General features: G+C 43.5%; 1 protein-coding gene across 7 annotated transcripts in view; it reads right to left on the bottom strand.

Moving 5' to 3' along the window:
* Window positions 1–13,912, bottom strand: part of LOC109877208 (exocyst complex component 7) — a 24,108-nt gene extending 10,196 nt beyond the window's left edge. For 6 of the 7 annotated variants that reach the window (XM_031817980.1, XM_031817981.1, XM_031817982.1 and 3 more), the window contains exons 1-12: window positions 13,750–13,912; window positions 13,349–13,414; window positions 12,851–13,035; window positions 10,701–10,806; window positions 9,387–9,594; window positions 5,794–6,339; window positions 5,274–5,420; window positions 3,609–3,751; window positions 2,859–3,011; window positions 828–926; window positions 503–562; window positions 74–209 (exon numbers count right to left, since the gene is read on the bottom strand). In XM_031817980.1, coding sequence (XP_031673840.1) covers window positions 74–209; window positions 503–562; window positions 828–926; window positions 2,859–3,011; window positions 3,609–3,751; window positions 5,274–5,420; window positions 5,794–6,339; window positions 9,387–9,594; window positions 10,701–10,806; window positions 12,851–13,035; window positions 13,349–13,414; window positions 13,750–13,809 — 1,909 coding nt within the window. In that variant the 5' untranslated portion in view covers window positions 13,810–13,912. The remainder of the gene's footprint in view (window positions 1–73; window positions 210–502; window positions 563–827; window positions 927–2,858; window positions 3,012–3,608; window positions 3,752–5,273; window positions 5,421–5,793; window positions 6,340–9,386; window positions 9,595–10,700; window positions 10,807–12,850; window positions 13,036–13,348; window positions 13,415–13,749) is intronic. The other variant, XM_031817983.1, reaches the window with a different exon arrangement.

Raw genomic sequence — 13,912 nt, 5'->3', positions numbered from 1 at the left:
CCAACCATCTAATAGCCATCTAGTTTTGTAACCGAACACTCAATCTAATAAAACAAAGAGAAAGACTCCGTACCAGTGTCATGTTGAACGTCCACCTGAACACTACTGGACACCTCCATAGTTACTGTGTCACTGTCTACATCATGAGGATAAAGGATGGACCGAACAGCATCTGCAAAGGACAGCAACTGCTGCAGGAATAGAATTGTCTGGAGACAGTAAGAGAATTAACATATTAGACATATTATTAACATATTAGACATCTTTAGTTAGGTCAGTTCAAATGGGATAAAAAATAAAAGATACTTTATTCTACATTTAGTGAGAAACTGACGTGTCTTCTGTCTAGTATCCCATGATACAACAATATAAGGAAACAAACCCCCTCTGGAACAAAACACCCTTGTCCTTACACAAATCTAGATAAGCACATCGGCATTACTGATTCACTTAATTGAATGGAAACTGATGGAGAGGAAACATCAGAGAAGAGAGCTGTTACATTGCTGTTGAATTCATGCACCGTTCCATCCTTGGACATACTCTCCCTATCAGGGTTGTTCTGTGAGAGAAAGGGGAAGATTACAATTCGGGGTTGAGTTTCTCAAAGCTTCCAGATCGTTTTAGTCATTGGAATGTACGCAATCACGGCCCAAATAAATGATCTCAGTGCTATGAAGCTTTTGGGAAACTCACCTGCTTGTCTGTCTGATTAAATCATATTATTACACCGATCCAGTCAGAGGTTCCCTTGCTGGATGATGAAATGTTCTATATTTCAAAGTCCTTCCAACTGAAACAATCTTTGAATGGTTAGAATGTCGTACCTTGACGTGAGCAGAAAAGTCCGTCAGTGCTCTGGCTGCCAGGGTCTTCATAGATGTAACGAGTTTGGAAAACTTGGCCAAGGTGCCGCTTGTTGTGCACTGACAGGCAATATGAAACATGACATCACACAGTCAGCCATAATAATACAGTGGTGGACTAAAGTTTTCAGAATGACACAAATATTCATTTTCATAAAGTCTGCTGCCTCAGTGTCTTTATATATTTTTGTCAGATGTTACTATGGAATACTGAAGTATAATTACAAGCATTTCACAAGTGTCAAAGGCTTTTATTGACAATTACATGAAGTTGATGCAAAGAGTCAATATTTGCAGTGTTGACCCTTCGTTTTCAAGACCTCTGCAATCCGCCCTGGCATGCTGTCAATTAACTTCTGGGCCACATCCGGACTGATGGCAGCCCATTCTTGCATAATCAATGCTTGGAGTTTGTCAGAATTTGTGGGGTTTTGTTTGTCCACCCGCCTCTTGAGGATTGACCACAAGTTCTCAATGGGATTAAGGTCTGGGGAGTTTCCTGGCCACGGACCCAAAATATCGATGTTTTGTTCCCCGAGCCACTTAGGTATCACCTTTTGCCTTATGGCAAGGTGTTCCATCATGCTGGAAAAGGCCTTGTTCGTCACCAAACTGTTCCTGGATGGTTGGGAGAAGTTGCTCTCGGAGGATGTGTTGGTACCTTTCTTTATTCATGGCTGTGTTCGTAGGGAAAATTGTGAGTGAGTCCACTCCCTTGGCTGAGAAGCAACCCCACACATGAATGGTCTCAGGATGCTTTAATGCTGACATGACACAGGACTGATGGTAGTGCTCACCTTGTCTTCTCCGGACAAGCTTTTTTCTGGATGCCCCAAACAATCGGAAAGGGGATTCATCAGAGAAAATGACTTTACCCCAGTCCTCAGCAGTCCAATCCCTGTACCTTTTGCAGAATATCAGTCTGTCCCTGATCTTTTTCCTGGAGAGAAGTGGCTTCTTTGCTGCCCTTCTTGACACCAGGTCATCCTCCAAAACTCTTCGCCTCACTGTGCGTGCAGATGCACTCACACCTGCCTGCTGCCATTCCTGAGCAAGCTCTGTACTGGTGGTGCCCCGATCCCGCAGCTGAATGGCGCTTGCTGGACTTTCTTGGGTGCTCTGAAGCCTTCTTAACAACAATTGAACCGCTCTCCTTGAAGTTCTTGATGATCCGATAAATGGTTGATTTAGGTGCAATCTTACTGGCAGCAATATCCTTGCCTGTGAAGCCCTTTTTGTGCAAAGCAATGATGACGGTACGTGTTTCCTTGCATGTAACCATGGTAGACAGAGGAAGAACAATGATTCCAAGCACCATCCTCCTTTTGAAGCTTCCAGTCTGTTATTCGAACTCAGTAAACATGACAGAGTGATCTCCAGCCTTGTCCTGGTCAACACTCACACCTGTGTTAACGAGAGAATCACTGACATGATGTCAGCTGGTCCTTTTGTGGCAGGGCTGAAATGCAGCGGGATTTTTTTGGGGGGGGGGATTCAGTTCATTTGCATGGCAAAGAGGGACTTTGCAATTAATTGCAATTCATCTGATCACTCTTCACAACATTCTGGAGTATATGCAAATTGCCATCATACAAACTAAGGTGAACATTTATATTTGTGTCATTCTCAAAACTTTTGGCCACGACTGTACATTTCCCTCAGTATACTGACCCCAATTCCAGACAATTCAGGAACACTGAAATTCCAATTCTCTTCAATGCTTTTCAAGGAGGAAAGTTTGGAATTGGAATTTGGTTACCTTTCTGAATTGACTGGAATTTAAATATAATTTACCCCAACCCTGACCCCCCCCTGACCATTACAACCCCTGACCCTGACTCCCCAGACCATGACACCCCTGACCACACCCCTGAGCATGACCCCAACCATGATCACCCCCTGACCCCAACCCTGACCATGACACCCCCCCTGAGCACACAACAATAGAGAGAAAGCTCAACTTTACACTGTCCTCTCAGGATTATATGGCACCTTTAGTAACATGTTAAACTCTTTGTCCTCCTCCAGGAGACGGCCCAGGACAGGTAACATGGCGACAAGGGCTGTGTAGTCGTGACGTGAACAGGCTCGTCTGACAGAGGACACGATGTTCTCCCCATTCTGGATCAGCTGGTTCAGAGCCACCTGAAGGAAATAAGATTACAATTACAAATTAGAACAACTTTATTGTCCACGCAATGTGGACATTTGTCTTCGGCTTCACCACATAAAAACAGACATTAAACACCCTCATGAGCACATCCTTCTCAAGACCATTAAATAAACTCATAATCAAAGTACAAAAGTGCTGCAGTGCAAGATTATGTACATAACACCATGTACATAACAGCACGTACATAACACCATGTACATAACAGCACATACATAACATGTACATAACACCATGTACATAACACGTACATAACAGCATGTACACAATGACATCATTGGTCTAAAACTAGAATCATCAAGATACCCGACAGCCAGGGAGTCCAAATAAATCCACATCACCCCGGTAGTGTAAGATGTAGAACCATGTGTATATATAACCATGATGGTTATACACCTGTAATGAGCTCCATTATGAAGAGCTCCCCATATGAAATGTTTGTTTGTTTTGTGAATCATCTGGCCACTGTGAAGCCTTATAATAGCCAAAAGCAAACATTCACAGTTGTGCAGACATTGACAATAAAGTTGTAATATTTTATTCATCACATTTTAATATCCTTCACTTCTGACCTGGATGAGAGTTTCAAAGGTATTGGAGCAGTTCAGAGGGAAGACTTTGGACACCATGGTGTATTCACTCTTGGCCAGGGACAAGAAGGCTGTGATGCAGGCCATGTAGGTCTCAATCTCAATGTGTAATATGCTGTCCCGCCCTAGTGACACAACACAGGAGTGAAAGGGTGAGTGCCATGGAAATATCATTAACACTACATATCATCTATCTATAGTTTAATGAAACCTTTATTTAACCAGGGAGTACCTTGATATAAGGAATCCTTTATTCTACCAGGAAGTTTGAAATAGAGTCCTATATATAACCAGGAAGTACTTTGATATAAGAAATAAAGGGTAATTATTTTAGGGAAACCTGGATCCATGGCATGCTTAGTAATATGTTCACAAAGGAATGTGCAAACAGAAAAGCATCCCCTGTAACTACAGTGGCTTGTGAAAGTATTCACCCCTTGGCATTTCTCCTACTTTGTTGCCTTACAACCTGCAATTAAAATAGATGTTTTGGGGAGTTTGTATAATTTGATTTATACAACATGCCTACCACTTTGAAGATGCTAAATATTTTTTCTTGTGACACAAACAACTTGAGCGTGACTTGAGCGTGCATAACTATTCACCCCTCCAAAAGTCAATACTTTGTAGAGACACCTTTTGCAGCAATTACAGCTGCAAGTCTCTTGGGGTATGTCTCTATAAGCTTGGCACATCTAGCCACTGGGATTTTTGCCCATTCTTCAAGGCAAAACTGCTCCAGCTTCTTTAAGTTGGATGGGTTCTGCTGGTGTACAGCAATCTTTAAGTCACACCACAGATTCTCAATTGGATTGAGGTCTGGGCTTTGAGATCTAGGCCATTCCAAGACATTTAAATGTTTCCCCTTAAATCAATTGAGTGTTGCTTTAGCAGTATGCTTAGGGTCATTGTCCTGCTGGAAGGTGAACCTCCGTCCCAGTCTCAAATCTCTGGAAGACTGAAACAGGTTTCCCTCAAGAATTTCCCTGTATTTAAAGCCATCCATCTTCTCTTTGTTGCCTCTCTGATTAATGCCCTCCTTGCCTGGTCTGTGAGTTTTGGTGGGCGGCCCTCTCTTGGCAGGTTTGTCGTGGTGCCATATTCTTTCAATGATTTAATAATGGATGTAATGGTGCTCCCTGGGATGTTCAAAGTTTCAGATATTTTTTTATAACTCAACTCTGATCTGTACTTCTCCACAACTTTATCCCTGACCTGTTTGGAGAGCTCCTTGGTCTTCATGGTGCAGCTTGCTTGGTGGTGCCCCTTGCTTAGTGGTGTTGCAGACTCTTTCAGAACCGGTGTATATATACACTGAGATCATGTGACACCTAGATTGCACACCTAGATTGGACTTTACTTAACTAATTATGTGACTTCTGAAGGTAATTGGTTGCACCAGATCTTATTTAGGGGCTTTATAGCAAAGGGGGTGAATACATATGCACGCACCACTTTTCAGTTTTTTTGAAACAATAAAAAAAAATCATTTCACCAATTTGGAATATTTTGTGTATGTCCACTACATTAAATCGAAATAAAAATCTATTTAAATTACAGGTTGTAATGCAAAAAAGGGGGATAAATACTTTTGCAAGGCACTGTATAACCATCATGAAGGTGGTGTGCAAGGTGGACTTTCATGACCTGTTTTTTTGTTCTTCTTGACGGCAGAATCCACACGCCTGCTCTGCAACACCGGGCAGAGGAGGTTCCTACTCTTGTGGTCCTTCAAACCCTTCATGGAGCAGTCCAACTGATTGGAGCGCACCATGGCGTAGTGGGCCTTGAGATCTGTGGAACAATAACAGCTCGACTGATTACAATGACCACTGATCAATGGAGCAAAGGGTGTTTATGTTATGAATCCTAGGAAAGGGTGTGTATGCTATGAATCCTAGGTCCGCTGTGGCAGAGATAAACCGTGTTACAGATACACGAGCCCTAGAACATAAAGAAACAGATACAACAAACATATAATACAATGAAGTGAAGGATAATTGTGCAGGGAGAGGTCAGGGAAACCCCCCCAGAGGGGACATGTGGGAGGGTCTTGGCCCTCACCAAAACGTCAGTTCAGTTACGTATATTTAAGAAAGCTAATTGATACAGATACGCCTCCACCCTCTCAATAGAAGAGATGCCACCAAGACTGCGTTTAACTTACCAAAGGCTGAGCTGGGCTTGGGTCTGAAGTATGGCAGGATGTAGGAGGTGGAAGCTGGGGGCTTGGGTTTGCAAGATGGGAAGGTATGGGAGGTGGAGTCTCTAGGCAGAAATGGGATGGACTCCAAAGACGGTTGTCTAATATCGGGAATATTCAGTCTGCTGTACGGCTTCGAGGTGGATACCTTGGTGAAAGAGCTACTGGATTCCAGTTTTCCGAGGGAGTCTAGTGATGAATTCTTGTCTAGTGATGGCTTTCTGTCCAGGGACAGCGTTTTGAATTTACCAAATGACTTCAGGCCGATCATCTTGGTGAACAGGCTGTTTGCTTTCAGTTTTCCAAGAGAGTCCATTGATGGCTTGTTTTCTATTGATGGCTTTCTGCCTAGAGACTGTGTTTTGAGTTTGGAGCAGTAGGACTTATTGGTGAAAAAGCTGCTGGGCTCCAGTTTTCCCTGAGAGTGGTGGGATGGGTTTCTTTCCAGTGACCGTGTTTTGAATTTGCTGGCAGAGACTCTCCTCTTAGCTGTCAGAGCTGCATCCTCACCTGGATTAACACTGACATCATTAGCACCCTCATCTGGATTAACACTGACATCATTAACACCCTCATCTGGATTAATACTGACATCATTAGCATCCTCACCTGGATCAACACTGACATCATTAACACCCTCATCTGGATTCATACTGACATCATTAACACCCTCATCTGGATTAATACTGACATCATTAGCATCCTCACCTGGATTAACACTGACATCATTAGCACCCACTGACATCATTAACACCCTCATCCTGATTAATACTGACATCATTAGCATCCACTGACATCATTAACACTGACATCATGAGCATCCACTGACATCATTAACACTGACATCATTAACACCCTCATCTGGATTCATACTGACATCATTAACACCCTCACCTGGATTAATACTGACATCATTAGCATCCTCACCTGGATTAACACTGACATCATTAACACCCTCACCTGGATTAATACTGACATCATTAGCATTTGCTGCACTCTGCCTTTAACATCAGGGTTTGGTTCAGTAGGGGCAAGCAACATAGAACACGTATTTGCAACGTCTTATTAGACATGTTTCAAAATAGTTCTTTTTTTCCTAAAGAACACTACCCAAGAATCCACTGAATTATGTGGTTAAACTTTACACCAGGGATGGGATCAATTCCATTTAGAAAGTAAAAAAACAAATTCCAATTGCAAATTTTCCTCACTGAAAAGCATTGAAGTGAATTGGAATTTCAGTGTACTTCTGGAATTTACTGGAATTGACCCCAACCCTGGTTTACAACATGGACAAGAATGCTGAGAGTAGGGACCTCCTCCTGTTAGTGACAGAGACATACTACAGGTGAACAGGTAGTACCACTACCTTATCTACAGTATCAGCCAGGTGGAGATGGGCAGCACCACTACCTTACCTATCAGCCAGGTGGAGATGGGCAGCACCACTACCTTACCTACAGTATCAGCCAGGTGGAGATGGGCAGTACCACTACCTTACCTATCAGCCAGGTGGAGATGGGCAGCACCACTACCTTACCTACAGTATCAGCCAGGTGGAGATGGGCAGCACCACTACCTTACCTACAGTATCAGCCAGGTGGAGATGGGCAGCACCACTACCTTACCTACAGTATCAGCCAGGTGGAGATGGGCAGTACCACTACCTTACCTATCAGCCAGGTGGAGATGGGCAGCACCACTACCTTACCTACAGTATCAGCCAGGTGGAGATGGGCAGTACCACTACCTTACCTATCAGCCAGGTGGAGATGGGCAGCACCACTACCTTACCTACAGTATCAGCCAGGTGGAGATGGGCAGCACCACTACCTTACCTACAGTATCAGCCAGGTGGAGATGGGCAGTACCACTACCTTACCTATCAGCCAGGTGGAGATGGGCAGCACCACTACCTTACCTATCAGCCAGGTGGAGATGGGCAGTACCACTACCTTACCTATCAGCCAGGTGGAGATGGGCAGCACCACTACCTTATCTACAGTATCAGCCAGGTGGAGATGGGCAGCACCACTACCTTACCTACAGTATCAGCCAGGTGGAGATGGGCAGCACCACTACCTTACCTATCAGACAGTTGGAGATGGGCAGTACCACTACCTTACCTATCAGCCAGGTGGAGATGGGCAGCACCACTACCTTACCTACAGTATCAGCCAGGTGGAGATGGGCAGTACCACTACCTTACCTATCAGCCAGGTGGAGATGGGCAGTACCACTACCTTACCTACAGTATCAGCCAGGTGGAGATGGGCAGCACCACTACCTTACCTACAGTATCAGCCAGGTGGAGATGGGCAGCACCACTACCTTACCTACAGTATCAGCCAGGTGGAGATGGGCAGCACCACTACCTTACCTACAGTATCAGCCAGGTGGAGATGGGCAGCACCACTACCTTACCTACAGTATCAGCCAGGTGGAGATGGGCAGTACCACTACCTTACCTATCAGCCAGGTGGAGATGGGCAGCACCACTACCTTACCTACAGTATCAGCCAGGTGGAGATGGGCAGTACCACTACCTTACCTATCAGCCAGGTGGAGATGGGCAGCACCACTACCTTACCTACAGTATCAGCCAGGTGGAGATGGGCAGCACCACTACCTTACCTACAGTATCAGCCAGGTGGAGATGGGCAGTACCACTACCTTACCTATCAGCCAGGTGGAGATGGGCAGCACCACTACCTTACCTACAGTATCAGCCAGGTGGAGATGGGCAGCACCACTACCTTACCTACAGTATCAGCCAGGTGGAGATGGGCAGTACCACTACCTTACCTACAGTATCAGCCAGGTGGAGATGGGCAGCACCACTACCTTACCTATCAGCCAGGTGGAGATGGGCAGTACCACTACCTTACCTATCAGCCAGGTGGAGATGGGCAGCACCACTACCTTATCTACAGTATCAGCCAGGTGGAGATGGGCAGCACCACTACCTTACCTACAGTATCAGCCAGGTGGAGATGGGCAGCACCACTACCTTACCTATCAGACAGTTGGAGATGGGCAGTACCACTACCTTACCTATCAGCCAGGTGGAGATGGGCAGCACCACTACCTTACCTACAGTATCAGCCAGGTGGAGATGGGCAGCACCACTACCTTACCTATCAGACAGTTGGAGATGGGCAGTACCACTACCTTACCTATCAGCCAGGTGGAGATGGGCAGCACCACTACCTTACCTACAGTATCAGCCAGGTGGAGATGGGCAGCACCACTACCTTACCTACAGTATCAGCCAGGTGGAGATGGGCAGTACCACTACCTTACCTATCAGCCAGGTGGAGATGGGCAGCACCACTACCTTACCTACAGTATCAGCCAGGTGGAGATGGGCAGTACCACTACCTTACCTATCAGCCAGGTGGAGATGGGCAGTACCACTACCTTACCTACAGTATCAGCCAGGTGGAGATGGGCAGCACCACTACCTTACCTACAGTATCAGCCAGGTGGAGATGGGCAGCACGACTACCTTACCTACAGTATCAGCCAGGTGGAGATGGGCAGCACCACTACCTTACCTATCAGCCAGGTGGAGATGGAGATGATGTCCTGAAGCCTAGTTTGGGGTATGAGTTGTACCTCCTCCACTCCGCCTGCAGACCCATTCAGTGACTTTTTGTCCAGGACATCCAGGATTCTGACTGTCTGCACTGGCTTGCTGTAGCGCCCCAACAGGACTTGGAACTCGGACTCCAACTGTGACTTGGCACTCTCTAAACGACCTCTCTGCAAAAACCGTTAGAGTAGTGTTGGGGTCAATTCCATTTCAAACCCAGTCAATTTAGAAAGTAAACCAAATGTCAGTTCCTATTCCAAATGTTCCTCATTGAAAAGCATCGAAGAGAATTGAAATTAGAATTTTAGGGGACTTCCTGAAATGACTGGAATTGAACCCAACTGTGGTTTAGAGATCTTAGTTTACTACCATACCCCGTTCAAAGGCACTTAAATATTGTTTCTTGCCATTTACCCTCTGAATGGCACACATACACAATCCATGTCTTGATTGTCTCAAGGCTTAAAAATCCTTCTTTAACCTGTCACCCCCCCCCCCCCCCTCCCCTCATCTACACTGATTGAAGTGGATTTAACAAGTGACATCAATAAGGGATCGTAGCTTTCACCTGGTCAGTCTATGGCATGGACAGAGCAGGTGTTCATGTTCTGTACACTCAGTGTGTGCTGTACGTTCAAATCGGAGGATCTAACAGTTATTGGATATAGTGATTTAAATCTTACAGTTATTGGATAATGTCTATATAGTGATTTAAATCTAACAGTTATTGGATAGTGTCTATATAGTGATTTAAATCTAACAGTTATTGGATAGTGTCTGTAGTGATTTAAATCTAACAGTTATTGGATAGTGTCTATATAGTGATTTAAATCTAACAGTTATTGGATAGTGTCTATATAGTGATTTAAATCTAACAGTTATTGGATAGTGACTATATAGTAATTTAAATCTAACAGTTATTGGATAGTGACTATATAGTGATTTAAATCTAACAGTTATTGGATAGTGTCTACATAGTGATTTAAATCTAACAGTTATTGGATAGTGTCTATATAGTGATTTAAATCTAACAGTTATTGGATAGTGTCTGTAGTGATTTAAATCTAACAGTTATTGGATAGTGACTGTAGTGATTTAATAGCGACCATCTCTTCTAGTAAAATAAGGCATCTTGTGATTAATGAGCACCCTTTCACTGAAGCGAAGCATACTCTATTCTCTTGTCCAACTGTTTGATAGTATTCATACGTCTACAAAGAGAACCTGGCTTGATTGAATTAGAGATGGCAACAGACATACATGAAGAGAGTGTTACCAGCATATTCAGCTCAGGCCCGTCCGGGTCTTCCTGTTGAAAGTACTCCTCTGCTTTCTTGAGTCGGTGAACACAGGCTAGATAGTCAGATAGTCTTCCTGTAGGCCTTTGCAAAGAAACACGTACATACAGAAAAAAATTATGTATTTAATTCTAAAATTATCAGTTGATCAGTCATGTATTTGACACACATAGTTGACACAAATATGACTATTCTCCCTCTCCTTCTCCCTTGACCCATACTGAATGTCTATTAACAGAACATCATACTGAACCTCTATCAACAGAACATACTGAACCTCTATCAACAGAACATCATACTGAACCTCTATTAAAGAACATCATACTGAATGTCTATTAACAGAACATCATACTGAACCTCTATTAACAGAACATCATACTGAATGTCTATCAACAGAACATCATACTGAATGTCTATTAACAGAACATCATACTGAACCTCAATTAACAGAACATCATACTGAACCTCAATTAACAGAACATCATACTGAACCTCTAACAGAACCTCAATTAACAGAACATCATACTGAACCTCTAGTAACAGAACATCATACTGAATGTCTATTAACAGAACATCATACTGAATGTCTATTAACAGAACATCATACTGAGGGACAGTGCACATTAATCAACGTTTCAGTAAAAGTGCCGGTTTTAGCCACCCGGCTAATTTTCAACCGCAGTCCCTGGGCAGGTTATTAAAAACAATTACAATATAGACAATAGCAACATAGAACAAGCAAGACATAGCAACATAGGACAAGCAAGACATAGCATACAGACAGAGCAACATAGGACAAGCAAGACGTAGCATACAGACAGAGCAGCATAGAACAAAAAGCAGCAAGACAAAATTCATAAAAGCAACAAAGTGTTTCCACACCTCACAAGCTACAGACAACATGGAGAGCGGCAACACACAGCTAGGGACCATGTTCACAAATCTGATGGACCTTTAGCCATGTCTTCAAGCATTTTGTGAAAGTGTGATATGTGGTGCAGTTATGTGTGTCTGATGGCAGTGTATTCCAGACATGGGAAGCTCTCACAGAGAATGCAGATTTACTAAAGGTGCTTTTCCTTAGGGGAACTATACAGTCACCTCTCATGGCAGACCTTGTGGATCTGCTGCCATATGTCTGGGTTTTCTGTTTAACAAAAATATTGAGTGGAGGGGGAGCCAGGCCATTGAGGATCTTGAATACAAGACATGCGTCGGTGTATTGCACAAGATTTTCCCAACTCAAGAGCTCATGCTTTCTAAGGATGTGACAATGATGATGGCTATTGGGCTTCCTATCAAGCACTTTGAGAGCCTGTTTGTAGACAGACTGAATAGGTTTTAATGTTGTACAGCAAGCTTGGGCCCAACTAGTCAAGCAGTATGTTAAGTGGGGGAGTATCATATATTTAAAGTACAGTTTTGCTACCTCTGTAGTCAAACAATTTCGTATAAATCGGAAATTAGCTAAGTTGAATTTGGTTATTTGAATTACCTTTTTCACATGCTTTTTAAAAGAGAGGTTGGAATCAAGTATGATGCCAAGGTACTTAAAATCGGATACCACCTGGAGCTTCTCCCCTGACACATAGACATCTGGCTCAGTAGCATCTGTTGCCCTCTTTGTGAAGAACATGCAAACAGTTTTTTTCACATTGAGAAACACGAGTCACTGAGCCACTTTGTAACCTGGACCATTACAGTAGTGAGTTCTTGTGCAGCTTGTTGTTTGCATGCACATATATCACTGTATCATCTGCATACATTTGAACTTCAGACCCAGTACAGACAGAAAGAACATTAAAGAACATCATACTGAACCTCAATTAACAGAACATCATACTGAACCTCTATCAACAGAACATCATACTGAACCTCAATTAACAGAACATCATACTGAACCTCAATTAACAGAACATCAGTAGTACTCTTTTCACTCTCTCGTGGTTTCTCAATACAAACTGTGCTGGCTTGGATCATTGTCCTTTTCCAGTATATTTCCAGCAACTAAATGTAACCTAACCAGGTCAGTGCAGGCCAACTCCACACAGTATTGTGAATAGGGTATACGAGGTCAAATATGGGGCTTGTGTGAGTGTGTGTGTTACATCGTTCTCCCTACTCTCACCCCTGTATGATGACCTTGTCTGTGTCTCGGACGGCTTGGTAATGGCTGATGGCATCGTCCAGGTAGAATAATGTCTTCTGCGTTGTCCCCTTCAGCTGCAGTAGGTTCTGTGTGCTGTTGTGCATGGGAATGACCGAGTTCTCCAGGTGCTCCAAACGGCCCTCCAACGACGAGAGAATGGACACCTAGGACACCACACCTTGAGCTACACTGTCTCACGTTAAAGCTTGCATAGAACTGAAGCTATCTTAAGACATGGCATTTGCAATTCAATACATTAACTCACCAATACGTTTTAGCTAATAATATTCTGTAAGAACTCAAGTAGTAGCACATTTGAGGTGTGGTACTCAGTTCCAGTGCGCTCCGGCCCATATCAAACACTGATTTAATTCATATCTGTGACACAGTAACTTTAGTTGGACACAAGTCAGGTAGCTAACAGTTAGCTAGCTTAGGTAAGAGGATTCAAGTTCTTTGATTTCAGATTAAGCTTACCATGCCTTTAGTCAGCTGATCACTTCTTTTGAGGCTGTCGCTAACGAATGTCAGCAGATCTTGATCCTTGAGAAGAAAACGGATTGGTAGCTAGCTAGTTTAATCTAATTTGGCTAACGTTAGCTCTCCCTACATATTATTGTCGCATTTAATGAGGCTACAGTGAGTTCTCATACAAATAGTCAAAACGTTAGTAAGTCTACTACTCTAGCAAGCAATGTCATATAATATTTGGACAGACATGTGAAGTGTTCACTAGCCATTGTGTGGTCTGAATGACACCCTAACCCAGGCGTGTTACTAGATACAAGCTACAGCTGCTAACGTTAGTCCTAGTTCATGGACGAGAACTTGATTTGCTAACGCTAGCTACTGTAATTAGCCAGCGAGCCTAACGTTACCCGTTTGAGCTTCTCCTCAATCTTCTCTCGCCACAAATATGTTTCATCTTTCGCAGTCATTCTGTTGACAATTCCCTTTTTAGGTATAACTTTACTATTTTATTGTCAAGCATTTGTAAAACAGTTCACCCCCTGCCAGGTAAATGAGTTAGCCAACTGAACC

The sequence above is a fragment of the Oncorhynchus kisutch genome, unplaced genomic scaffold, assembly GCF_002021735.2.
Source record: "Oncorhynchus kisutch isolate 150728-3 unplaced genomic scaffold, Okis_V2 scaffold1220, whole genome shotgun sequence".
NCBI classification, from domain to species: domain Eukaryota; kingdom Metazoa; phylum Chordata; class Actinopteri; order Salmoniformes; family Salmonidae; genus Oncorhynchus; species Oncorhynchus kisutch.
The sequence above is the reverse complement of the archived record's forward strand: the minus strand, read 5'-3'. Positions and strand labels throughout refer to the sequence as shown.